We start from the raw sequence: 26,274 nt of genomic DNA, 5'->3' as shown, positions 1-26,274 counted from the left end.
AAGACAGGAATTTACAATATTCGATTTCTAAGGGGTTGTATTTGGGGTTGAAAGTTTGTATGAAACTTCGTTACTACAAATGCTAGGAGTCTCAAATTTTGCATGGACGTCACTTATAGGACGTTGGTACTCATGGAGACAGAAATTATTAATAACGTAGTTTACGCAGGCGAAATCGCAGGCGGGCCGCTAGTAAATAAATATAAACGTTCTTATGTAACCCACTGTTAACATAGTCAGAGTTAGCTCTGGCAATTAAAATGCGTCATATCATATACCATAAATAACTCTTAGTTATTTATATTTAACGAAAGAGACGAAGCCGTAAGTAAAGGTTAGTCTTATCTTACTAATATGTAAATGTAAACGCTTGTGAAGACGAATGTTTGTTCTACTTTCACTGTCTAACTGAACGGATTTAGGCGAAACTCCACGGTAATATAAATTAAACAACGAAAAAACACATAGAGACAATTTTGTATAAATACTTATCTCTAATCTTACAATAAGTTAAAGCGGGCGAAGCCGCGTATAGGTCGCTAGTAATATTAACCAGGGACCTGCAAGATTTTTAAACGCAAATCACGTTTAACAGTAAAAACACCTAAAGTACTGTAGGCGAAAATATTATATTTAACATAAAATCTTTAGTTCGTATGTCAATAGTATTCATTCTTGTTCTTCATTGCAAAGTGACTTACTAACCCGATAGCACGTACTTACGGTTAAGTTAACTTTTAACTTATTTATTGTGAAAAATTATGAAGAATATCATGAAAACAACGATTTGTTTTACTATATTTTGTAAGTAAAGTTTAAAATTAGTATTTAGACATGTATTTAGATGAGATTTTTGTTTAAAAAATATTTAAACTATTTACATTTTATTAAAAATTATTTTGCAAATATTTTTATCGTGAATAATATCTTTTAAAGTGTTGTTTCATGTTTTAGATAAAATTTAATAATAACTACTTTAAGTGCATTTAATTAGTGTAACTGTTTTATAGATTAGAGTTCTAATAAAATGAAATTTATCGTTTTTATAAGTGTTAATGAGCACATAAATGTTCTTGTATATACGAGTACATTTCATAATTTGATTTGAAATTACGAAATAATAAATTATTTATGGACTATTAATATTAAAAAAAATATAAATTATCGCTCAGAGCAGGTCGTGCCGCTGGGACACAAGCGTGCAATTGTAAATGAAGATTCGGGGTTCGATTTCTACTCGAGGAATAGAAAAACAAAATATTTTCATTTCCTCGCATTAACGAGGTAAAGCGAGGTGTTGAGTTCCGCTACTCCACAAGCAATGTCTCCAGAATTCAGTAAAAAATGGGGAAGGAAGTTTAATAATGCTATTAATAAATAGGAATTTCGTTCGTGTTACTTTTACTATGCCTATTACTTTTACTATGTTGAAAATATATGATAGAAATAAACTAGTTAAAAAGAAAAGAAATGATGAAAATGAAAATTATTTAAATATTTCACGCCACTGCTGTGTTATATGAGCTATAAGTACAAACGTAGTTGTAGGTTCGATAAAAATAATAATAATTTCAAATATCTGCTCTGGTAAACCAAAAATTATCAGTGGTACAGAACCTTAAAGCAATAAGTCTTAAAATGTTTGTCTATTTTGTACACGCTAATCTCTTAAAATAGCTAAACCGATTTTTATGCAGTTGTTATTACATTTCGGTAAAGTTCCCTTAAACATTCAAAGTCTTTTTTACTTCAATCGGCTCAAAAAAAATCAGAAATTAAAATAATAAAAAAAACTTCGCTCTGGTGTCGAGGCAAAGAGCGGCGGTTGAGTTCTGTCACTCAACACGCGAAGCGTTCAGAATTCGGCACAAAGTGGGGAACGTAGTGTCTTAACACTAGGTTCCCTCTGCCTACCCTGCTGTGTGCGGGATACAGCGTGAAGCTGATTTATTTATTTGATTTATTTTATAATCAATAATAATAATCATAGGTATAAAATAGTAAAAACATATTTACATTAATAACTCAATACATTAGGTCAGGGATTTCGAACACCACAATCTCATATTTCTTCACCTTTCAAGCAAAATTAATAATTTGTTCAAGCAATATCAATTTACGATGTAATTTGAATATGTATTTAGAAATTAGAATTTTCCACACTACTTAAGTATTGCAAAGAAGTAATTTAAAATTCTGTTTTATAATTTTATGACTAGGTAAATAAACAATTTTAGCCGTTATCAGTAGATACTATTACTAGTTTTAAGACACTGCGCTCTCCTCTTTCCGCCGAATGCCGTGTTGACTGGCAGAACTCCACTTTACCTCCACACCAGAGCAAAGAAATGAAAACATTAAATACTTCGTTCGTTTATAATTACACGGTAGTGCCACGGGCCACGCCTGGTCTATATTATTACCATTCACGATTACTATCTTGCTATAATATTATTATATCAATATATCTTCAAACTAATATTATTTTAAATAACAGTATTAGGAACGTGTTGGGCGGACATACCCGGGGAATGTAACATGTACAGTTTCTACATGGAGCTAGGATGTGAGGCACTTCCAAAAGTTGACAACAGCACAAACTGCCCTGACGCCTTCCAGTGTCCAGATCTCCATCCAGATCCAGAAAAGTGCTTCTATAGGTAAGTTGCTTTATAATAGGAGACATTGACAGTATTTTTGTCAATCATTGACGTCTGTCAATTAACAGAATATTATGATTAATAAAAAAACAATTATATTAAACTTACATACTACATGGTTAATTTTATTTCCGCTTATGTCACATATAGCGAGAACGAGAAAGAGAAGAGATTTGACTCAGTCAGTCCTCATTCAGTGATGAGTGACAGGACTTAACCTTAACCGCTCATTGTCTTACGGCATATTAAAAATAATTAATTCCCTTATATGAGAGCCGAACCCCAGAACTCTGGCTCTCTGGCTGACTTTACGAGTGCAGCCAGACTTTGCTCCGCTGCGCCGCGAAGATTATTGTTATATTAAATGAAATGTGCAATTAATCCTACATATACTTTGATTGCATGCTTTTGTATTTTACTTGCTTATTATTTCTGTACGCTGTACCTCGCACAAAGTAGGGTAAGTAGAGGGAACCTCGTGTTAAAAAGCTCCGTTCACCAATTTCTGCTGATTTCCGGAAGCATTGCATGTTAATTGGCGGAACACAACGCCCCACTTTTCCTGGCTACCAGAGTGAAGAAATGCAAATATTAAATATTTAATTTCCTCGAGTACAAATCAAATCCGCAAACCGTCGTGTTTTTCATATTACTGACTATTATTTTATTTTCATGGTAAAAAAAATAAATACTTCTTAGTATGCATTATGGAACTAAATAGATGTATTTATTTCTAAAGAAACAAGTAATTGTAATTACTGTCACTAATAGAATTCTTTACATTTACGCTTCATAAAAGATACAGTTATTTACGGCATTCATCTCCTTTATTTGAATATCTATTGAAAATCAGAAACAAAAACAATATAGAATGAGAAGCCTTGTTAAACTTGACCTTAAATCTTAAGAAGTGGACATGTTTTTGCACTTATTTATCATCTGTCAAACAAAAGCCTCCAGCTGACCTCATGACCGCTCGTTTGGAAATACCACAACCTTCTGCGCCTGCGCACACAAACTAAAATAGTGACTTTATATACTTTTTGCCTTTTTTAGAGCTAGTTTCTTATGAATTTCTATATTTTTATAATTAATTATATTATAATTTAATTATTAATATATATATACATATATATTTATAAAATAATTTAATTAATTATATTAAAATGAAATTAAATTGATAAAAATTGGTAAGTACTAGAGACTGTGAAATTTTGTTTTTTTTATTTATATAAAATGAATAAATTCTTGAATGAATTAGATATAGCATTACGCAAATAAGGTACATTTTACACTTTAATTGGAATATATACCAAACGTATACAATGTCAAAGGTATAGTTCATTCGATATCATAATTATTAAACGAGAAATACTTACCCGCCTTGATGTTGACCCTTCTAACATTATAACATGTAATATCTATAGCTATAGCTGTTCGAACTTAGAAAATATATAATATATAAGGATTAATTAATATATGTTTCCTTTTAGCTTAATTGCTGAATTAATGAATGAATGAATTGAATTTTAATTAGCAATTAAAAAAATGTAATAAAGTTAATATGTACTTTGTATTTTTCCAATTTTTTTGCTCATATTTATTTTAACACTATATTAGGCAGTATACAGCGTAATCATAAAAAAAAATAGATATAAAATAAGATAAGATAAGATAAAAAAATAAATATACTCTATATATTCTCTACATCTTTACTTTCCAGGGGACTTCCCTACGAAGATCGTGCAATGCTACCACAAAGTATCATCGACGACCCCTGCACCCAGGCGTGCTTGTGCAACGTGGACGGTCCCAGGTTCGATTGCGCCGCCGTAGATTGCGTGGAGTCCTTCGATAGTGATGAACTCAATGAATGTATTTACACTTTCGAACTGGACGCCTGTTGCAGTACTGGGAAAGTTTGTGGTAAGATTTTTTTTAGTTTCTAATCTCATAGTGATTTTTACTTATATGTTTACTGAGATCTTAAGGCATGTTGTTTGCTGTAAATACGACGGTTGTGGGTTCGATTCCCATTCGGGGGAATGATTTTTTTTTATTTCCTCGCTTTCGAAACTTCCGTCACTCGAAATGGGTTAAATAATTAAGCAGAATGAAAAATTGAAGCGGAGAGCTATTATCTGTATCTATCTATATCTTTGAGTAACAGAAACAAGAAACAAATAAGTAGGATTTACTAAAAATTCTTCCACGTGAGTTTTGAATCTATAACTACCTAGGCAGTTAAACGCGCTCCCACTGAGCAATATAAAACAAAAACACGTTCATTCATGAATCACGATGCAAGTTGAAACAATAAACCATCCGAATGACGAATCCTGACATATGCGTAACAGACAAGTAGTACAGGAACAATATTAATAACCTATTGTTTATTCTTGTTTATATCTTAAAAAGGAAGTATATTGACATTATGTTGCGATAATTATTGAAATAAATACTGCCTGCAACAGCTCGATAGATCTTAAATGACGATAACATTTTTAAATGTAGTATTACAAATTAAGAAAGTACATTTTTTTAAATTGTATATAATTTGTATAATAATAAGAGGCCTCTGGGACGGTATGTGAGAAGCCCGGGTTCGAGTCCCGTACTTTTAAAGTTTGTACACATTTATTTTTAGTTACGTAGTATATACTTACAGTGTTGACATTCGAGTAACCTATTCAACTTTATTAACTTTTAAATGTAACAAAACTCAAGTATATTATCAGCCTATACATATTTGTATGGAAATTTTAATAATATTTTTAAGTCTCTAAAAATAAATATATATAAATTTGCATTATAAACTAAACTACACTAAACATACTAGTATTCCGTATTGAAAAAACAATATTTCTTCACAGGTAAAGACGCTATCGCAAACCTGAAGACCTGTGAAGTAGACGGCCAAACCTATAAAGAGGGTCAAATGATCGAACCTGCAAACACCCGCAAAACCTGCATCTGTACGGCAAACTGGAACGGTTCCTATGACGATCCAACCACGTGTAAAGATATCACTTGCGGCCTAGAAGTACACTATCAGGACCAGATAATGGGGAAATGTGCGCCGGTTTTCTTTGGAAATATGAAAAGTTGTCCTATAAACTTTGAATGTCGTAAGTATACTTTAAAAGTAATAGAAAACTATAAATTATTGCTATTTGAACTAAACTTATTATATTTGAACTGGGCCGCTTAAGTTTTGACGTGACAGATCTGGGTTCGATTACTTTTTGTGGGAATGATTATATTTAAATTGATTTGATCTCCGCTATGGTAGACAAAGTGCGTTATTAGGTTCCATTAGTGATACTCGCAAGGTCTCGAAAATCAGGTGCATAATGAAAAATAGGGAGAGAAGGCCTAGTGTTCCTCTGTGTCACTATTACTGTTTGTGAGATACCTCCTGGTGACAGGCGGACAGACAGACAAACCGACAGGCGAGTCTTAGTAATAGATTCTCGTTTTACCGTTTTTAAATAAATTTTGGAATTTATTTTTCTAGTATTAAAAGAATAGAATATATCATTTAAAATTTATTTTTACCATACAGCATCCAGCTCGTCTAAAATCATCCGTGGTGTGAACCTGCGAAGCATTTCAGAGCAGTGCACTTTTGGCAACTACACACTTAATGTTGGCGACAGTATAACTGTTGATGAAAAATGTACCAAATGCAAATGTGAAGTTCCTCCTTTAATATCTTGTATTAAAAAGAATTCGTGCGATGACCAAGAATAATTTAAACTTAGATTTGATATGAGAATATAAAACCTCTAAACTTCACTAAAATAAATAAGAGAAATTTGTTTTAAAATATAAATAAATATACAGGTTAAAATTAATTTATTAAATTTTTTTAGACTGGCCACAGTACTAAAGCCATTTAGTAATTAAAAAAAAAACATATAACTAAAATGTCAGTGACAATATTATGCTTATAATTCAGTGTTATCTCGACCATTAGGTTAATGTCTAGACTAGAATCGTAAAATGATTTGACTTTTAGACTGATTATATAATTACTAATTAGGTTTTATCTTATAAATTTACTATACAATTGTTTGTTTGTTTAGGGGTCGTTTATAAGACAACTCGATATTATTAATATTTTTTAAAAATATTTGCATTCGATTCTGTCGTGTGTACGATTGAAATTTAAAAATATATTTAAATTAAATTCTTTAACTGTGATCACATTATTAATCAATATTTTTGCTATTTCATGTTTATCTTTTTGCTATTATTTTAAATTATAATTATTTTTTAAGTATTTTGAGAGTAAAAATAAATCATAGTTTGACCAAATTTTTTGTAACTTAAGTACAGGTTCTAACCAAGTTAATTGTTATGTTATTTTCGGTATTGAAATTGTAAATTAAATTTTAACTAATATTGTATCTTATAGCAAAATAAAATAAAGCAATTATAAAAAATCTATAATCTTAAGCATAAATATTGTAATTTTTAGCTCGTAGGTAAATAAATAGAACATCCCAAAAAAACCAATAACCAATAAAAACCAATAAAAATAACCAATTATTTATTTATACAATATAAAAAAACATTTCTTAATATAACGATTATACAAATGTATACCCTAAATAATTTGGCGAGGTCCTTCATACGTCTAACTTAAACCTACATTATGTACAACACAGCCTTATAGGATCTTTGTAATTATATTAAAATGTTGCGACGACTTAAGTTATTAACTAGAAAATATATTCTTAAGTACTGGATAAGTACAAAATTAGACTAATTTGATTAAAATATATGAATTATTACTTAAACTTAAAGAACACGTTTTTTATTTTCTAAATCTTTGCTAACATATTTTTGGCCTAATACTAAAAATGCAACTCTATGTAGAGTGTATAGGAATATCGTTTTATTTATATAATTATTTAATAAACTTAATTAATATTGAGTAAAAAAATTGCACCCTAATCACCAGGAGATCTGTGAAGAAATATTTTAACTAAAACATGCAAGACCGAGTTCAATTCTGAATTTCTGTTGAGGTCTCCCAATGTCACGCACGGCCACATCGGTGAGTGGTAGACGATTTGGCTTGTCTGTTTCGTATTCTACTATTGTCTTTGCCCAGTCTAATTTTTTATGCTGGAAAATGATTAAAAGTTTAAATAGTACTAATGTTATGTAAGTGAAAATATTTAATACATTTAAAATAACCAATTGATAGAACCTATAGACCATTTATTCATATTAAAGTTATAAGAAGCTTCGCTTGTTTAATAACGCTATTTTCAGGCTTCAGCTGTATCCCGCATGTTGCAGGGTAAGCATGGAGAGCCTAGTTTTAAAACACTTCACTCTCACTTTCCGCCGACCTCTTTAGGCATAGGCGTGTTAAGTGGTGAAACTCAACGCCGCGCTTTTGCCTTAACACTAAAGCGGAGAAATTAAAATATTAAATATCTCATTTCCTCCACAGGGAATCGAACCCAAACCTGTTTTCCAATTCAATCGTGAAAATAAAAACGATACAAGAAATAAATATAATATAATAAGTTTTACCTGACACTCATCAAGCAGAGCCTTGTATCTAAGCCTGTTGTTAGCTTTGGGAAGTATTTCAGCATCATTGAAAGCCAACAATTTGAGTCCATGTTTGTAGTTCCTCGTGGCAGGGTCGTAATACCCTACCGTGTTGGTACAGTGGAATGTCACATTTTGTACCGCTTTTATGGATAAAAGTTGTAAATATGTGATCTGGCTGTGATCAGCTTTGTATGAAATCTGGAATGTAAACATATATTTGTCTTTATTTTCTGGATATATATTGGTTGTTTTTAGAGGTTTTATTGCATTTTGCGGCCAAATACACTGACTAAAATTACTAAAATTAACTGACAAATAGTTTTGAGGCCGACGTGATGAAACCGCACCGCGCCTTTAAGGAAACTATAAATACTTTTATAAATATAAAAAAGTATTTATAGAGTTTCCTAAACGGAAACTTGATGAAAACAGTTCTACATAAACTCTCAATATATTTGATTATATATGATTGACGTGACCTACATTTTTTCCTAAAAGTGGAAGTGGCCGACCTTGTCAGTTACGACGCGACGGTGTGAACAACCCAATACAATGACAATGTTAATGTAAATAACATAATTTTAAGAAGTAATATGCATAAATAAACAAATATTTAAGTGGGAAAAGACACGGCCGTCTGATTCGAAAAAATAAAAAAAATACTTGGTATATATACTACAGGGAATAATTATGCTTTAATTTTCGCTCCTATACACAAAACGTGACCACTCGATAAGCCTCACTCAACACGGAATATATTGAAAACTGGGCAAGTGGGGGAATTACCGTAAATCCATTTTCCATCTCGCTGAGCCAGCCCTCACTCTTATCAGAACGTGTCAGATCTTCAGACATCATGGGCTTAGGGAATAGACAGCTTGCCCCAGTTAACATTTCGCAGTGGACAAGTATTGCATCGTTCATATCACCTCCATTAGGATCTATCCAGTACTGACCTACAAATGGATAAATAACATTAAAAGTAATACAGCATAATTTAATTACGAGTAGAAAGAAAAATAGTCATGTACTGATTAATAATTTGACTAATTACGTTGATTTTAAGGTGTTGAAATGCAATAAGGTAAGTTGTCAATAATAAAACGGAATGCTTCAAGAGTTAAGTTTAAATAATCTTATTTAACAATTAAAGCGCTGGTAAAAAATATAATTTCTAAACCATGAAAATTACATTTTTTTACAGCTTTCAAAATTCATTTCTACTTTTATTTCTAGTTTACTCACGAATATCAATATAGTAATTTCTCATATTATTTCACTTACCACTTTCAAATTCTGGATGATGGTATTTGATATCACCGCAAGTTTTTGCCGGAGCCTCTTTAGTACCGTCGGGTCGTAAAAATTTATCTAAAGACACTTTAAGTCGTTCGTAAGCTTTCATCACGATTTTTTTTCTTTCTTCAGGCGACATGTCTTCTTTAAAGAAACGTGGAGGCATTATGTTCGGATCATCACCTAACGGATCCGGGCCTTTGACAGAACCTATACAAATAAGAAAATAATGAGTCAATAATTCATTCAGTCAAAAAAAGAGTAAATTATTTTATTCCAATTATTTTCATCTCCTCGTTCTTGCAAAATATGAACACTAGATCCATTAAAAGATAACGTGTACAATAATGTAAGTATAATTTAATTTAAAATAAAGAATAAGAAATAAATCGATAATAGTAACCTTGTTGAAGCATTGCGGCTATAGCAGCAGCATCGTATGCTAAGCCTTCGCCTGGTGGACCAGGAGGTCCAGGTGGTCCTATCGATCCAGGTGTACCATGTCTACCAGGCTCGCCTGGTGGACCACGACCACCGGGCGGTCCTATTGGACCTTGTAAGCCAGGAGTTCCATCACGCCCAGGTGAACCTATAATATAAAATATTGTTTGTAAAATAATATAAAATACTTATACACAATATACGAGTATGTCTATCGTGGCGCAGTAGGTTAGCTTTTATTTATAAAGGTGAGGGCCGTAGTTATTTTAAATCATCAATAAAATAATTTAGGATTATCATAATATATTACGTTATATTTAGTACCTCTTGAACCTGCATCACCATCCTTTCCAGGTGGTCCCATAGGTCCTGATAAACCTCTTTCGCCAGCTCTACCTGGAGCTCCCACCAAACCGGGCATTCCAGGTAGACCAGCATGGCCCTTTGCCCCATCGGCTCCAACATCTCCTCTTTCTCCCTTAACACCGTCTAAGCCCGGTGGTCCTTGTTTACCAGAAGGACCTTGAGGTCCATCAACTCCTGGGGGACCCGATTCACCTCTAGGTCCTCGTTCACCTGTCGGGCCTGGTGGGCCTGATGGGCCAGAGGGACCCTAGTAATATATTTCCATGTTAGATAAAGATTCTGCTAAATAATTACTTATTATACTTGCTTTAATTTATAAGAATATTTAAACGACAAAAATGTATATAATTTATCATTTAAATTTAATACATTATCATTTTTATTGTATTGAATAACTAGCGGACCCGGACGCGGCTACGCCTGCTTGAAATATAAGAATATAATTTCTATAGAAATATAATTTCCATCTAGATGAAATGCTAAAAGTGACTATTATATTTATTTTCATAAGGATGAATATCAAAATGACGCGGTAACCAACGCGGTCGCGTAGTGACGACGGTTGTTATTAAGATGGCAGAATAAATTGCATGTCAAATTAGAAAGTATTTTAATTTATTAGTATATATGTGTAATGTAATATTATATAGCCTATAGCACTTCTGAAGAATGCAGCTTTCATACAAAACAAAAACAAAGTAAATCGATCCAGTAGATCCAGAGATCTTAGCGTTCAAACAAACAAACAAACTCTTCCGCTTTATTATATTACTAGTGGACCCGGACGCGGCTACGCCTGCTTCAATTATAAGAATATTTATTAAATATATTCATGAAATTATTTTCAATTCTCAATAGAATTAGTAAGAAAATATAAGCTCAAATAATCAAAAAGAATAATAAGTAGATACACATTATTAGAAAAAATTATCTGAGTTATTGAAATGAACTAACAAAAGGATTAAAAGTAACTAAAGGATAGGTATTCTTAATATTAGAAAAAGTACCTAAAGTTTTCCGTATGTGCGTACATAGATATCGACTCTACGAAATAACTAAACATTTCTCTCTATTAAGTAGGATAATTTTAGCGGGCAATATCAAATAAAATAAGAAGAGAATCAAAGTGTATTTTAAATTAATTATAAACAACAAATAAAGTTCGAAAATGTATGAAAATTTATAAAACCGTCAACGTCATCTGCCCGTTCGCGTCGGTCATACTGTGCCGCCCGCTAGGTGGCTAGGTCTTTTGGAATCAGTGACATCTCCTTAATTATTTATTAGTATGTTATACAGTAAACTATAATTTCAATCTAGATAAAATGCTAAAAATGACTATTATATTTATTTTCATAAGGATGAATATAAAAACGTCGCGGTAGCGGTCGCGTAGCAACGACGGTTGTTATTAACATGGCAGAATAAACTGCATGTCAAATTAAAATGTACTTTAAAATATATTAGTATATATGTGTAATGTAATGTTATATAGCCTATAGCACTTCTGAAGAATGCAGCTTTCATATAAAACAAAAACAATGAAAATCGGACCAGTAGATCCAGAGATCTTAGCGTTCAAACAAACAAACAAACAAACAAACAAACAAACAAACAAACAAACAAACAAACAAACAAACTCTTCCGCTTTATTATATTAGTATAGAAGTATAGATTTAACATTATAATTTTTAATTTTATATTGAAAAGAGCCGTTGAGGTTTTTTCTTGGCTCTTCTCTTGAAAAATGCCCTCTTTGAAGGTGGAACATTATGTCTAACCAATCAAAAGTGCCTGTAAAAGTTTATTTGAATAAAGTATTTTTATTTTCATATATTTGAATTATTCTATGTACTTGTAATCCTGGAGGACCAGGAGGTCCAGATTGTCCTGGCTGTCCCACAGGTCCTTTGTCACCTGGTCTGCCTGGAATACCTGGTTGCCCAAGTTTACCCGGTCGACCTTCTGGACCAGGTTCACCCATTGGTCCTGGAAGCCCTTGAAGACCAGGAGTACCAATAGGCCCTGGAGCACCATCTGCTCCTGGCTTGCCAGGAGCGCCACTCTCACCCTAAGTAAAAAAAATATATATAACGCAAACAATATAAATATATATTGTAGTTATTTAATTACTTAATTTGTACATAATTTGTCGAAATAATTAAAATACAATATAATTAATTAATTTTTTATAGTATTACCTGTGAACCTCTCAACCCTTGCGCTCCTGGTGCTCCCACTAGTCCTGGTAAACCACTTGGCCCTCTTTCTCCAGCTGGACCAGGGGTACCAGGTGGACCTTGTGGTCCAATATCTCCTTCATTTCCTCTTTCACCTTTTGCCCCCTCTGGTCCTTGTGGTCCGGTCATACCCTGTGCACCAGGAAGGCCTGGTCTTCCAGAATCACCGGTTGCTCCCTTAGCGCCAGTTATACCAGGTTGACCAGCCTGTCCAGGACTACCTTGAGGGCCCTTTAAAATAATAGTTAATTGAATAAATTATTAAACAGAGATCTTAATATACGTTGACATAACAAAAACATTTGTTGCTATAATTTTTACTTACTTGCGGTCCGATATCCCCAGGTCTACCTTGTAACCCAGCATGACCAATGTCTCCTTTGGATCCTTGTTCCCCTCGCGCACCTTTACCTCCCAATTGTCCTGGAAGTCCGCGCTGACCGGGTTCTCCAGGAATTCCTGTACCGCAAAAAACTATTGTAAAACTAATTTTTTTACAAAAATATATATTTTTATATTGTTTTGTTAATATTTGGGTAGGCAATTCTATTAATGACATTGACAAATCAAAATTACACAATGCCTTTTTTTAATGTCATACAATTCTTTTATAATTGTTTCATCTATCAACAATATAGTAAGGTTTTTACCAGAAAAATGCTATTGTAGCATTTTTATCTAGTACTTTTAATGTACTAGTCTAGACTTTACGGACGGACATAACTACTATTACGGTAGAACTGATAAAACATTAGCGTTATATACATTTACGGTTATATGTAATAGTAGTTAGGTAATTTACCGGGACTCCCAGTTGCTCCTTGTTGACCTTTGGCTCCAGCATATCCTCGGTCACCTTTCAGACCAGGCATGCCTGTTAACCCTGCTGGACCAGGTAAGCCAGGAGTCCCTTGTATTCCAGGTTGACCACGCTCCCCAGTGGAACCAGGTGCACCTGCTTCACCAGGAACACCAGGTGTACCAGGTTCACCACGTTCAGCCGGTTCACCCGGTGGACCAGTTGGTCCAATAGGCCCTTGCGGCCCTTGTTCGCCTTGGCGACCTATAAGGAAGAAAAATGGAAGTATTGACAATTATTTAGGATACCATGTTTGTCACTATCGTTACATGAATAAAATTCTTATCTGAAATTAAGATTGGGTATAATACCAAATCTTAATCCTAATTTAAAAATATTTCAAAATAATTTTCAAATTACCTGGAGGTCCTTCGGGCCCCTGAGGACCAGTGGACCCTCGTTCTCCTTTCTCACCAGCGAGACCCATCAAACCACGTGGACCAGGCAAACCCATAGCACCAATTGGTCCTGGATGGCCTTTAGTTCCTCTCGCACCCTCTGGACCCTGTGATTAATAGTTGATATATCAATTGATACTAAAAACATTACTAGTAATATTTGAATAAAACAAAATTTAATTGTAAAGTAGTTATAGAGCTATTACATAAGAATTCAATACAATTAATTGAGGCTGTCGTGGCGCAGGGGCACAAAGGTGTGATTGTAATGCGATGCTAGTGGGTTCGATCCCTATTTAATTATTATATTTTTATTTCTTCGCCCATCAAGGAAAAGTCTTGAGTTTCACCACTCAACAAATGCAATGTCTTGAAAAATTTGGCGGAAAGTAGGTAACAGAATGACTTAACACTAGTGGTTGCATCTTCTGCTATACGCAGGATACAGTGTGAAGCCGATAAAAAAAAGAATGCGTCAAGAATAAAATAGTAATTACCGGCGGTCCATCCAGGCCCTGAGCACCTGCTTCACCTTTTTCACCCGGTGTACCCGTTTGTCCCGGAATACCTCTCTCACCAGGAAAGCCTCGTTCACCGCGTGGTCCCACAGGCCCAGGTGGCCCAGAAGGACCAGATACGCCAGGCTCTCCATCCTTTCCCGGTGATCCAGGTAAACCAGCAGCCCCTGGCATACCCTATATTATAATAAGCACATAAAAGTTAAAACTTATGTTATTGAAAGTATCCAAAAAACATAACACATAGTCTCATAAAATGCGATATGTAGACTCTCCAGTGATAAATCACTCGATTTATACTTACAGGGAACCCAACTGGACCGGTAGGACCAGTGGGGCCTCTGTCACCAGTAGGACCGACGACTCCTTGTTGGCCTTGAATACCGGGGCTACCATCTCGGCCTGCATCTCCTTTAGGTCCTGATGGTCCTGGCTGACCAATATCACCATCTTTACCCGGTTCACCCTAAAAAGATAACAGAAGAGTTTATATTTATTATCTTACGACGTGTAATTATATCTTAAGCTAAAATAATTACATATATGTGGAGAACGGTGTGGCAAAGGTTTTCCATTCTGATGTATACAAAGTAAAGCATGAAGCAAAAATGTTATATGTGCTAAACTAATGAAATGCATGAAAAATGAATATTTACCTGTAAGCCTCTTTCTCCAGGGCTACCTATTAATCCAGGTGGTCCTTGTAGTCCTTGCGACCCTTGTTCTCCAGGTCTGCCGTCTGCTCCAGGGATTCCCCTTTCCCCAGGTGGTCCAGATTTGCCAGTTATACCTGGTCTTCCCATTAAACCTCTCTGTCCTGGAATTCCCTGGGGACCTGGTCTGCCAGCATCCCCAGTACTGCCTTTTGACCCTGGTAGGCCAACACTACCTCTTTCACCAGATTGACCCTTTGCACCCATAGGACCATCTAAGCCGGGTGATCCTCGTAATCCTTGTAAGCCTCTATCTCCTTGTGGACCCACATTGCCTGCCGGTCCCCGTAAGCCACGTTTTCCTCTTTTACCCTCTGGTCCTATAGTTCCTGGTAAACCTCGTGGTCCTGGCGTACCTGGTTCACCCCTTATACCTGTTTCGCCTTTTAAACCTCTCTCTCCTGGTTGTCCCTAAAATATAATAATTTGTTATTAAAATTAAAAGAAAATTTATTTTACTCTTGTTTTTGATTAATAAAATAAAGGTAAGTAGTAAATACTAAATAATGTTACTACTACACACAGGATGAAACATAATTGGAATCCAAATATAATATAATGGTAATAACCCTAACCCTAAACTATAGTTTTTGATCCAAGACCTCCTTTCGCATGTCCCTAAATAAATATATTTAGAGATGTATTAAAGCGCCGAATTAGTTCTGTACACATAATATACATAAAACATGTGTATGTTATTTACATACATGGAGCATAAGTGACAGATAAACTTACAGGCATGCCTTTAGTCCCCGGTATGCCAGGATCACCAGAAAGACCAGGTGTTCCTCTAGGTCCTGGGAAACCTTGTGGACCAGCAGCTCCTGCCTGACCTTGTACTCCTTTTTCACCGGGTATACCATCACGTCCAGCTAAGCCTGCAGGGCCTATTTCACCTGGCTGCCCAGGTCTTCCAGGCTCACCGCGTGGACCTTGCATACCTTGACTACCTTTAGGACCGACAGCACCTTGTTCACCTTTTAATCCAGGTGACCCAGGAAAGCCAGGTGAGCCCGGTTTGCCAACGTTACCCTATAAAGATTACGATAAATACAGATTACGATCATTCTATGAATAATAACTGCGAGTGATGTGTCAGAAATTTATGGATAAAGGAAGTGTTGTGTGTAAAAAAAGAATACCCACCATGAGGCCTGATGGCCCAGGCGCGCCATCTACTCCTCGCATACCGGGGGGACCTGCTGGCCCTTCGCGACCTCTTTCTCCTCGTGCTCCAAGGGGACCCTAAAAATGTAATAACTTCATTTAAATGTGTTTTATCATAATAACTAAATGTTTCAGTTTCATAAAATATGTAGCTTAATAATTATATTAAGCTACATATTTTATTTTTTTTTATATTTGCATTAGCAAATAATCAAGAAACATATTATCTGTTTTAATATAATGATCAGTTCACTAGTAATATAAGAAAATATTGACTGTACAGATTTTAGAATACTCACAATAGGCCCCGGATGTCCCATTAACCCTGGTAAACCTGTAGGTCCTTTTTCTCCTGGGAGACCCTGTTCACCTTTTGCACCATCTTTACCGTCAAATCCTCGATGGCCTTTTAGTCCCTGGATGCCTGTCACACCAGGAAGTCCTCGGGGGCCTGGTTGGCCAGCTGCACCCGCGGGGCCTGGTTCTCCATCTTCACCTGGTGTACCCTAAAAAAAGAATATAGTTGTAACTCAAGCCGCGTTTCGGTGAAGCTTCTTAATTTTTAGAAATGAGTAAAGTACATATACGAGTATGTAGATATAAAACAAAATAATATTTACATCTTTTCCTGGTAATCCTTGAGGCCCTCTTTCGCCGAGGAGTCCTTGTGGCCCTGGAAGTCCTGGTTCACCAGGTTCACCTCGAGGTCCTTGGAAACCTTGAGGTCCTGGAGGACCTTGTGGACCTGTTAATAGTAAAAAACTGCTACAACAAAATCTCGGGAATAGATTGTATAATACGCTTATTAAATATATTATTTTGATTATAAATAAATTGTTAATAAATCTTTATATTATTCTAGTTATACTGTATGTTTATAAGTAGTAAAATACCTGGAATTCCTCTAACTCCTGGAGTGCCTACAGAAGCTTGCATATAATGGTAAGGGTCGAATACAGGCCCCTTATCACCACCAGCTGCAGCAGCTAATTGAGCCAAGTATGCATTTACCTATAACAATGTTATAGCTAAGCATAAGAAATATATTTTGAATTAATTACAAACAATAACACTTATTTTTACTAAACTCTATTAAATTTTCTATCAATTTCGCGGTAAATCCATTTTTTCTTTCGAGTTATCTAAAATTAAATCGGTGAAGGCATTCGATCTTGTCAGATTACATTGTAAGAAGTCTTTTATTAAAGCCGTAAAAAGCTTTAACTAATTAAAAATATGATTAAAACGTCTGAAACTGTAGCTCAAAACTGTATTTATGTAATTACAGGGGATAGATGATACGGCTGGTGTTCATGTGTACCCAATACCTACCTCCAGAATATCACAAAATGTAACGTTAACTATTACGTCAATTACCCAATAAAAATTATATAAAAATATAAAATTATCACACAGTATCCTGTATTTTGCAGAATAGGCAGAGAGAACCTAGTGGTAAGATAAAACTAGGACTGTTTTTCTAAAATATTATAATATTTTATAGCTATTGAAAAACAGTTCTAACTATATTACACAAATAACCGAAGACAAGAAATCTTAACTTACATCAGGCATAGGTCCAACAGGTCCGGGGATACCTGGAGCGCCAGGCACGCCGTTCACCCCGGGGAACCCCGGCGGGCCGGGCGGGCCGTCCACGCCGGGCTCTCCCGAAATACCCCGTATAGGTATTGAGGGTTGCGCTGCGATTGCAGGTGATGGAGGGGGACGACTAGTGGTAGGCGCTGGTACAAAATATTAAAAAAAATATATTATTTAAACAGCTTTCGAGACCTTTGTGGCACAGTGGCACAAACATCTGACTGTAAAGGCGACTGTAGTGGGTCCGATTCCCACTCATGGGAATGAATTATTATTTTTTAATATTTTTATTTATTCCTTCTAGTAATGATGCAAAACGGGGCGTTAATTTCCGACACTCCAGAATTCACAGAACGGAGTATCTTAACACTAGATTTCCAGGTTCCCTCTGCTTACCCTGCTTTGTGCGGGATAGAGCGTGAACTTAAAACGATAATGTTTTAATAATCTTACAGGAAAGACACGAAGGCAGCACAGAACAGTTGACGCGTTTGTTGGAACACTGACATATCGTACAATTGTCTCTCTTCCATGTCTCTCCGTCGGCAAATGTTTTTCCCATATCCGCGCATCGGCTTGAAGAAGCTTTAACAAATAAATATTGAGAGAGTCACTGTTAACGCGATGGCTATGGGTTCAAACTTCTTCGAGAGAATTATTATTTTTCTGCTTTTATAGACGGTAAGGAAAAGTTGAATTACATCACTCGATATGCAATATATCGTAAATTGGGCGAGAAGTGGTTAAATGAATATCTCAATTAACATTATCGGTGCTAACCGAGAAAAAATTAGGGAAAATTAATTTATGAGGCAAGGAGTGAAATCCTGCTTAATAATATTTAAGTATTTAAATATATATTTTGTTAACATTTTAAAGTGTTATTCTACATTCAGAAAAGAAAAATTATCATATAAAATTGTTTATTTCATTTGTTCTCACCTCTACTTACGACCGGCACAGAAGGTCTTCGGAAAGCGGGAGTTGCTAAAAACATAGAAGCTTATTAGTTAAATTACAGCACAGATTACACATTAGAAATACACCAAAAGACGTCACCACTAAAGCCACCAATAAAGGCGTCAATTAATTGATCATAATTGTAATGCTACTTAATTTACAATTCAGATTTCTACGTGTGGTTTATTAATTTTAATATGTATTGTTATTTAAATAATAATAAATATAAGTAAAATAATAACTTACGCGTAGTAGAACCTCTAAAGTCACGTTCGGCGGCTATCGCTGTAAATTGAAGAAAGTATAATAATTTAAAAAATATATTTTGAAAATGCATCATGCCTGTATGCAAATATCTAAGAGAAGGCTTAAAGTAAATAAATACGGCCATGGAAACTTCAAGATTGAAAACAAGTCTGACAAGTTTCAAAGTTTAATGATCTGCCAAAATTTAGACTAATATAAAAAAATATATTAAATAATATATTATTATACAATAATAATATATTAATATATTAGTATAAATAAATAATATATTATTATACAATAATAATATATTATTGTAGTATTTTCGAGATAATAGAAGAATAAAATGCCAACTGATTAATGTCCGATCACAACTGAGTAAACAGGGCTCGACGTTTCACTCCTGCTCTATCGTTTTCCTCGCTAATATTGTTAGCTGTACAATATTGCTTAAACCGACTGATATAAATATCCCATTGTTGCGAGTGGTGATCATAACCGAGTGTACTCCCAAAAAACGCCATTTTCGTATTATCCTCGAAAATTTATAATGAAATGCACTTTATACACGTTGTTGCAAACGTCGGTAAGTCCCTCGTCGCCAATTTGTAGTATTTTCGAGATAATAGAAGAATAAAATGCCAACTGATTTGTACACGTTTAATGTCCGATCACAACTGAGTAAGCCAACGCTTTATTTAGACTTACCCTCAACTTATAATAATCACTACAATTATAAATAATATTATTTGTTATTAAAATAGAGAAAATGCATATAAAATTGGAAATTGATATTTATTATCCCTATTAAGAAATAATTATTTATGAGGGGTTTCTCTAAAACGTTTTATTTTCATGTCTTTAACACCACAAGATTACGACGAAATCAAGGAAAAAATAAAGATTCTCACCATTTTCATCTTCTCCAAAAGGATTGTAATCATCATAATTGAGATCCGGCTCTTGCTCTTGAGGCAGTTCATCCCTGGGTTCGAGATCTTTACCCGTCACTGGCAGCACCAGCAACGCTAGACAAGCCACACCTGCTTGCCACATACTGCCTGTTAAATAATAAAAGATTGTGGTTACTTCGATAATAACAAAATTTGGTAACAAAAGAGACTATTGAAGTGATAAATATAAAAGGCAGTCTTGGCGCACAGCATCGGTTTGTAATCGTCACAGTAGTGGGTTCGATTTCCACTCGGAAAATATTTATAATATTCATTAACTTAATTGTCGAATCTTAATTCGAGTCCACTGTCATCATAGGTTTTCACAACTCTATAGTTGACACTATTGTCAACGATTAGGAACGGAGTGATTTGTTTCTATTAGTATCTCTCTACCTCACCTACCTTGCAAAATATATGAATTGATATTATAAAATATATAAATTACTATTACCAAGTTATTGTAGATAATAAAAAAATACAAATTATAAAATAGTCATTATAAGTAAAGTATAGATTGTGTCTACGAGAATACCACGTCAATTAAAATCCACGACAACCATTCCAGGCATTCAACAGATCAAATTAGGACGTCTAAGAGGAGAATTGTGACACTCAATTAATATACATTAACGTGTCTACCATACAACTTCCAACCTACGAAGAACGAACATGTTCTACTAACCCCTATGAATATAGAAACATGTATCTAAATAATAGATGACAGAGGCAATTGGCGCCTCTATAATTAGTTTTAGCAGCCCAGTTTTGGTCATCAATTGGAATGGAATCCTCACTTACTTTTCATTTACTTTTGGGCAGTTAACCTTTAAATTAATGTGACTTTTGATATTGATATATTGATAGTTGTTGCCAAGGCTGGTCGCGTAGTTTAAGTGGATTCAAATTTTTCAGCGAAATTCAACACCACGCTTTGTCTCGACATAAGTGAAGAAAACAAAATATTAAAAATTTTATTTGCTCGAGCGAGAATCGAACCGACAACCTGTTACAGTCACACTTTGTGCCACTGAGCCATGACTGGTTTCGATTATAAATTTTTATTTGATAAATAACTGTTGATTAATCAGTATAATAAGTTATTATAAATTAAAAATAAAGGTACGTCCTTTTTAAAGGTATGTATCAATTTATAATAAAAAAAAATAAAACACGAAATTTTTTAAAAATTCTATAACGATACATATATAATAGAGTCGAGAAACTATAAAATAAAAATACTTACGAAAAAAAAAATTGAAGCCTATTATTTGAATATAACATAAACTATTCACGTCCACACACCACACACTAATCAATAGACTTTTCTTCTTTCGCAAAAAATGCATGTAGCGCATGACTCTTACAAAATAACATATTGAAGTAAAATATTTTATTGTATAGAAGAAACTTAGTATTAAAAAATTATTAATATATTTATTATATTTGAAAATAAAACAAATTCATTAAAATTCTCTTACCTCAGTAAAGTGCGTAAGGGTAGCACGGCCGCCCGCGCCGCGACAATAGCAGCTCGCTTTGCCTGGATACCAATAAATATGCGCGCACGCAGCTATCACACGCATGGAGATCTAGGAGCGCATGGGCGGGCAACATTTTTTACTTATTTAGAAAACGTATAAAATCTTGAACTCGCACCTTGGAAACCCGTCCAAGCGCTCTGACCACTAAGCCATACGTTCTTATCGAGCTACATCGAAATTCTTAACGGTTGTTATAACTTATTTGTGTTGTTCGCATCGCTGTTGATTCCTAAATATTGAATACATAACACTTTAAAAATGACATATTTTTTTACGTAAAATGCTTTTTTTAAGTAGATTATGTATTTTTTAGTGAATTTGTTCCATCTTTAGATTTTGGTGGGAGGGAAAATCGAGACCTACCTAAACTTTAAGTTAAATTATTGTAAAAAAAAAGGAATTGCTTAGAGCCATTAGATGATAAAAGACAACGGCACATGTTCTGCTATTTAAAAAAATATATTAATTGATTTTACATATCATTTTATATGTATAGATAGATAACATTTCTAAAGACATTAAAATATCTATAGGGTTGTTTATCTCTGACATCGGTATATAGGCCGCGAAGTAATGTCGGTGGCAGAGCAATCGCGATCCCTGGCGGACCCAATTCTTACGAACGATACTTTTTAATGTGGGGGTCAATATAGCACGCGCTTGTCTATTAGACATTCATAGACTAGGTTATGTGCAGAGAAAATATGTTGAACATGGATAGATAGAGATAGAGTACGTAGTGGAAATGCACAGGAGTGTGACTGTTAACGCGATAGGTTAAGGATTCAATTCTCTCTCGGGAAAGAAAATGTGTAATATTTTCATTTTTTCGCTCTGGTGTAGAGGAAAAGAACAACGTTGAGTTCCGCCACTCAACACGCAATGCCAAATGTAAGTAAATATTTCACTTCCTCGAGTGGGGAGCGAACCCACAACCGTCGCGTTACAGTCACACCCTAGTGCCGCTGCGCCACGACCTCCTCTTATTTATAATTATTAATTTATATTTATTATTATTAAAAAATCTTGAATCCAGCGGGAATCCGCTGGATTCAAAGGGCGCAGGACCGGACGGAGTGGCGAGAATTAGGGGAGGCCTATATCCAACAGTGGACGTTGAAAGGCTGATGGATGGATGGATGGATGAATTATTAAAAAAATAATTTAACTTTATTACTTTAATTCTAATTACCAATGTCTCTGTCTCTGTCCAAATAATGTTTAATTTTAATTAATACCTATATCTATCTAAAACAAATGAAAAAACTAAACACTATTTAAATAAATATTTGTTTTATTATATTTAAAAGTATCTATACCACGTTTACTCTGTGAAAAATCGCATAAAATTCAAGCGGAATATTGAGAGAAATGTCCCTTCTGACAGATTTGTATTTATCGTGGGTCGTATCACTTCGTTAAACAAAATATACTTGCATTTTGTGTTCGTTACATATATTCAAATTTAACGGGAATATTTAATGGCTTCTCTAATAAGGAACGTTTGCTATAAATAGTATATAAAAGAATTTTGTAATATAAGGCTGTTCATCCCACAGAATAGGTGCAGTAGCACACGGGACGGAGAGTGAGTAAAAGAGGACACTAGTTTTCCTACAGCATTGCTCTTAGTGGAATACTGCGTGAAGCTATTAATTTTTTTTCCGTATTTCTATACTTTTTAAGTGTTAATATTTCAAGTACAGTTATATATGTTATGAACTTCTACGAGCCGCGTGTTTGAATCCCGCTATGTAAAAAGAAATAAAAAAAATGTTTATTATATTTTTTTTCTGAGATTAGAGTAACATTTTAAAAATCTAAAAAATAAAATCAATAACTAAGTTGAGCAGTTTTTGTTCATAGCGACAATGTTCTCAGTAAATTAATTTAATTAAAGAAGAACATTCAGCTGGCACCCCAATTTGATAATAACTATTAGTTTTAAAGAAAACTGGCCATTTTGGTTGCTATTTTCAGCTTCATACTTTATGAAGATCGAACTCACAACCACTGTGTTTACAGTCAGATGCTTTTTCACAACTCTACGATTGCTCACGTTTTAGTGTAGGGTATATTTTGTGAGTCTCCCATACAATGGTGATAATGAAGCCTAGAAGTAAGTTATTGTAAAGATCAGACTAAACGATGAGACGAGAAAGATAGAGAGATTACAATTACGCTACGATAGGACTTTTATAATTTATTGTTAGCTATGAGTGGAAGTGTAACTTTAGGTGTAATTCCTCAAAAAGCTGCCATTCTATATAAATGGAATGGTTGTCCACGATCACAGATCTCAACGCAGCACTTTGTCTCAACACAAGAGCGGAGAAATGACAATGTTAAATATTTCATTCTCTCGAGTGGGAATCGAACCCACAATCTGTCATGCTTGCAGTCACACACTTGAGCCCCTACGCCATGACTAGTCTTGCCACATATGTACATGGACGTTTGACATTTATATCAGAAATTCTGTCATAGTTATCATTAGTGCCCCCCTCGACCTCCCAAGCCCTCTCAAATTTCAGCGTTCTACCCCGCGTAGTATCAACTAATAAATATAAAATACTCAACTATTATTTCTACTTATGTCCAAAAGATAAATTAAGGTGGTCCCCCAGTAATTGCTTTTACTTGATTAAATGAAACGCTATTAATTAGCTACCCACTGATCTATTAATGGATGGCTCACAATGTACCTATTAAGATTGAATCTATAAGATAACAGTTTTTTTCTAAAGCGATTTTAGATAATAATTACTTACAAATTTTATTTTTCTTTTCGTTTTCAATACTGTAGTATCTGTCTGTAATTTCATATTTTTCCAAGTGCATATTGCTATTTACACGACACCAAAACACTCAGTTTATTTTTTTTTGATCTGCCTATGTTTCTATTTGTCAGGCTATTCTCCGCAACAGCTAAACCTATTTTAATGGTATAACCCTAACTAATACAAAAAGATAGAGGTGGTTGTAGAGCAACATAAAGGCTAAATTTTATTCTGGAATTTCCACGGGATCGATATTATAATTTAAAATAATTTTATTATAGATAATACTAAAATAATTAATGAATTTTATACGTTTAAAAAATAATAAATATATATTCAAGAAGGCGAAATCGCTCGGGCACCGCCAGTATTTTATAAATCGACAATCGGACTTACAAATAATAATTGATAATGATATTGCCGAAAACAAAGATAATTCTTTCAAATTGACAAAGAGTGGGATAAAGTTCCGCCACTTAACATGTAATATCTCAAATTCAAGCAGATATAGACAGCATGCCTTCCCCCAACCTACCCTGAAAAGAAAATAGAATATACAAGTACCCTACCTCATTTTAAATGGGTATATCTGACATTAACCCAAATAAGCAGTAGCGTCCTTCGAAGGGCAACAATTGTTTGAACCAATTCAGCTACTTGCACTCGATTGATATGTACATGACATCATTCTCTAATGATTTAGATGCGATTCTAGAAATCGTGTCGACAAAAATGAATTTACGTTTTATAATTTTGACCTAATTTAATATTAAAGTTATATATATTTCTAAATATAAGTGCAAGTCGGACTCGGCCACTTACGGTTACGTTCCATTATCTAACAATCGCCAAAAACATGTTTATTGTATGGGAGCCTACTTAAGTATTTATTTTATCTTGTTTATTAGAATTTTTTATTATAGAGTACATAAGTGAAAATTTTAACTGTCAAAATATGAGTTAAAGCCTGGTGACAGTCAACGAATTACCTGAATTCGAAGAAACGATTTTCATTACCCTCTCTGATAAGGCAAAACGCGGCGGTGAGTTCCATCACTCTATATGCAGTGTCTCAAATTCCAGCGAAAAATAGAGAACTATATCTAGAAGTATCTTTAAACACTTTGTACCTACTCTACTGGATAAAGTTAAAATAAGTTTAATAGATATTATTAAAACCAGGCTAATACTGAACCTAACAATTTAAGGACTAAGCTCAACTAAGCTTTGACAATATTTTTGTTTTATACGTAAAACCCTTTTTTATTAGATAAAGGTCGAAAGCCAAATCCTCACGTCCAGAATATATCTTTGGAAGGTCGCCTTTATATGTTTGTTTTATTTGTTGCGTAGTTTTTTTATTGTTTTTAGTTAAGTCAAATATCACCAGGATCAAGAAACCTCAACGATTATTGGATTCTCATAGATAAAATATATAGTAATAATCTTACCTTGACAAATAGATAATTTTGTTTTACCAGCTTAGCGCTGGGAACGGAGTGTCTTAACACAAGGATTGCCCAAACCTTGCTAAGACACTCAGTTTACATTAACACACATCCCTTACCCACTTTCTACAGAGAGAATGAAAGAGATAGAGGGGGAGAGGAGAAGATGATGATTAAAAGATAACTATAACAAGGTAAACACCATAGAGGCAATTTTTACTTTTACAACGTACTTTATCTACAAGAGCAAGATATGAAAATAACTATAATCATTACTCCAAGTGGAAATCGAACCTACAACCGTAACGTTCACAGCCCGACGTCGTCGCACTCTGCTATGACAGCCTCTGTAAGTGCTAACAGGTAAATACTTAGATTATAATGGAATAAACATGTACAAGACACAGATACATAAAATGTTCCCCCACTCGGCTCTAACGATGATGGATTAGCGCATAATAATTTCTTTTCTATTCGCAAATAGGATTTTTATAATATTTTCTTTT

At 34.3% G+C, this 26,274-nt stretch overlaps 2 protein-coding genes across 3 annotated transcripts; one reads left to right on the top strand and one right to left on the bottom strand.

Annotated features, from left to right (window-relative positions):
* Positions 1–647: 647 nt before the first annotated feature.
* LOC146539844 (uncharacterized) lies at positions 648–7,474 on the top strand. Of its 2 annotated transcripts, none has more exons than XM_085207485.1 (5): positions 648–804; positions 2,498–2,660; positions 4,384–4,586; positions 5,534–5,788; positions 6,226–7,474. In XM_085207485.1, exons 1-5 carry the CDS (start codon positions 762–764, stop codon positions 6,411–6,413), a joined length of 852 nt encoding a protein of 283 aa, XP_085063611.1. In that variant the 5' UTR covers positions 648–761; the 3' UTR covers positions 6,414–7,474. The 2 variants fall into 2 exon arrangements, with proteins under 2 accessions (XP_085063611.1, XP_085063612.1); XM_085207486.1 differs by lacking the exon at positions 648–804 and adding an exon at positions 2,369–2,387.
* On the bottom strand, positions 7,199–21,541 carry LOC146539843 (uncharacterized). The gene is made up of 25 exons (XM_085207484.1): positions 21,478–21,541; positions 19,955–20,104; positions 19,044–19,082; positions 18,780–18,824; positions 18,291–18,422; positions 17,802–17,980; positions 17,129–17,246; positions 16,856–16,980; positions 16,535–16,741; positions 16,215–16,313; positions 15,804–16,100; positions 15,012–15,479; positions 14,660–14,821; positions 14,335–14,532; positions 13,800–13,944; positions 13,383–13,643; positions 12,906–13,039; positions 12,542–12,811; positions 12,196–12,411; positions 10,299–10,587; positions 9,937–10,122; positions 9,522–9,743; positions 9,024–9,193; positions 8,214–8,435; positions 7,199–7,796 (listed from the first exon to the last, which is right to left on the bottom strand). Exons 2-25 carry the CDS (start codon positions 20,097–20,099, stop codon positions 7,650–7,652), a joined length of 4,476 nt encoding a protein of 1,491 aa, XP_085063610.1. The 5' UTR covers positions 20,100–20,104; positions 21,478–21,541; the 3' UTR covers positions 7,199–7,649.
* Between the last annotated feature and the right edge of the window lie 4,733 nt (positions 21,542–26,274).

The sequence above is a fragment of the Heliconius melpomene genome, chromosome 3 (genome assembly GCF_056956725.1).
Source record: "Heliconius melpomene rosina isolate 202511_hmr_F chromosome 3, ASM5695672v1, whole genome shotgun sequence".
NCBI classification, from domain to species: Eukaryota; Metazoa; Arthropoda; class Insecta; order Lepidoptera; family Nymphalidae; genus Heliconius; species Heliconius melpomene.
This window is presented reverse-complemented; position numbering and strand designations above follow the sequence as displayed.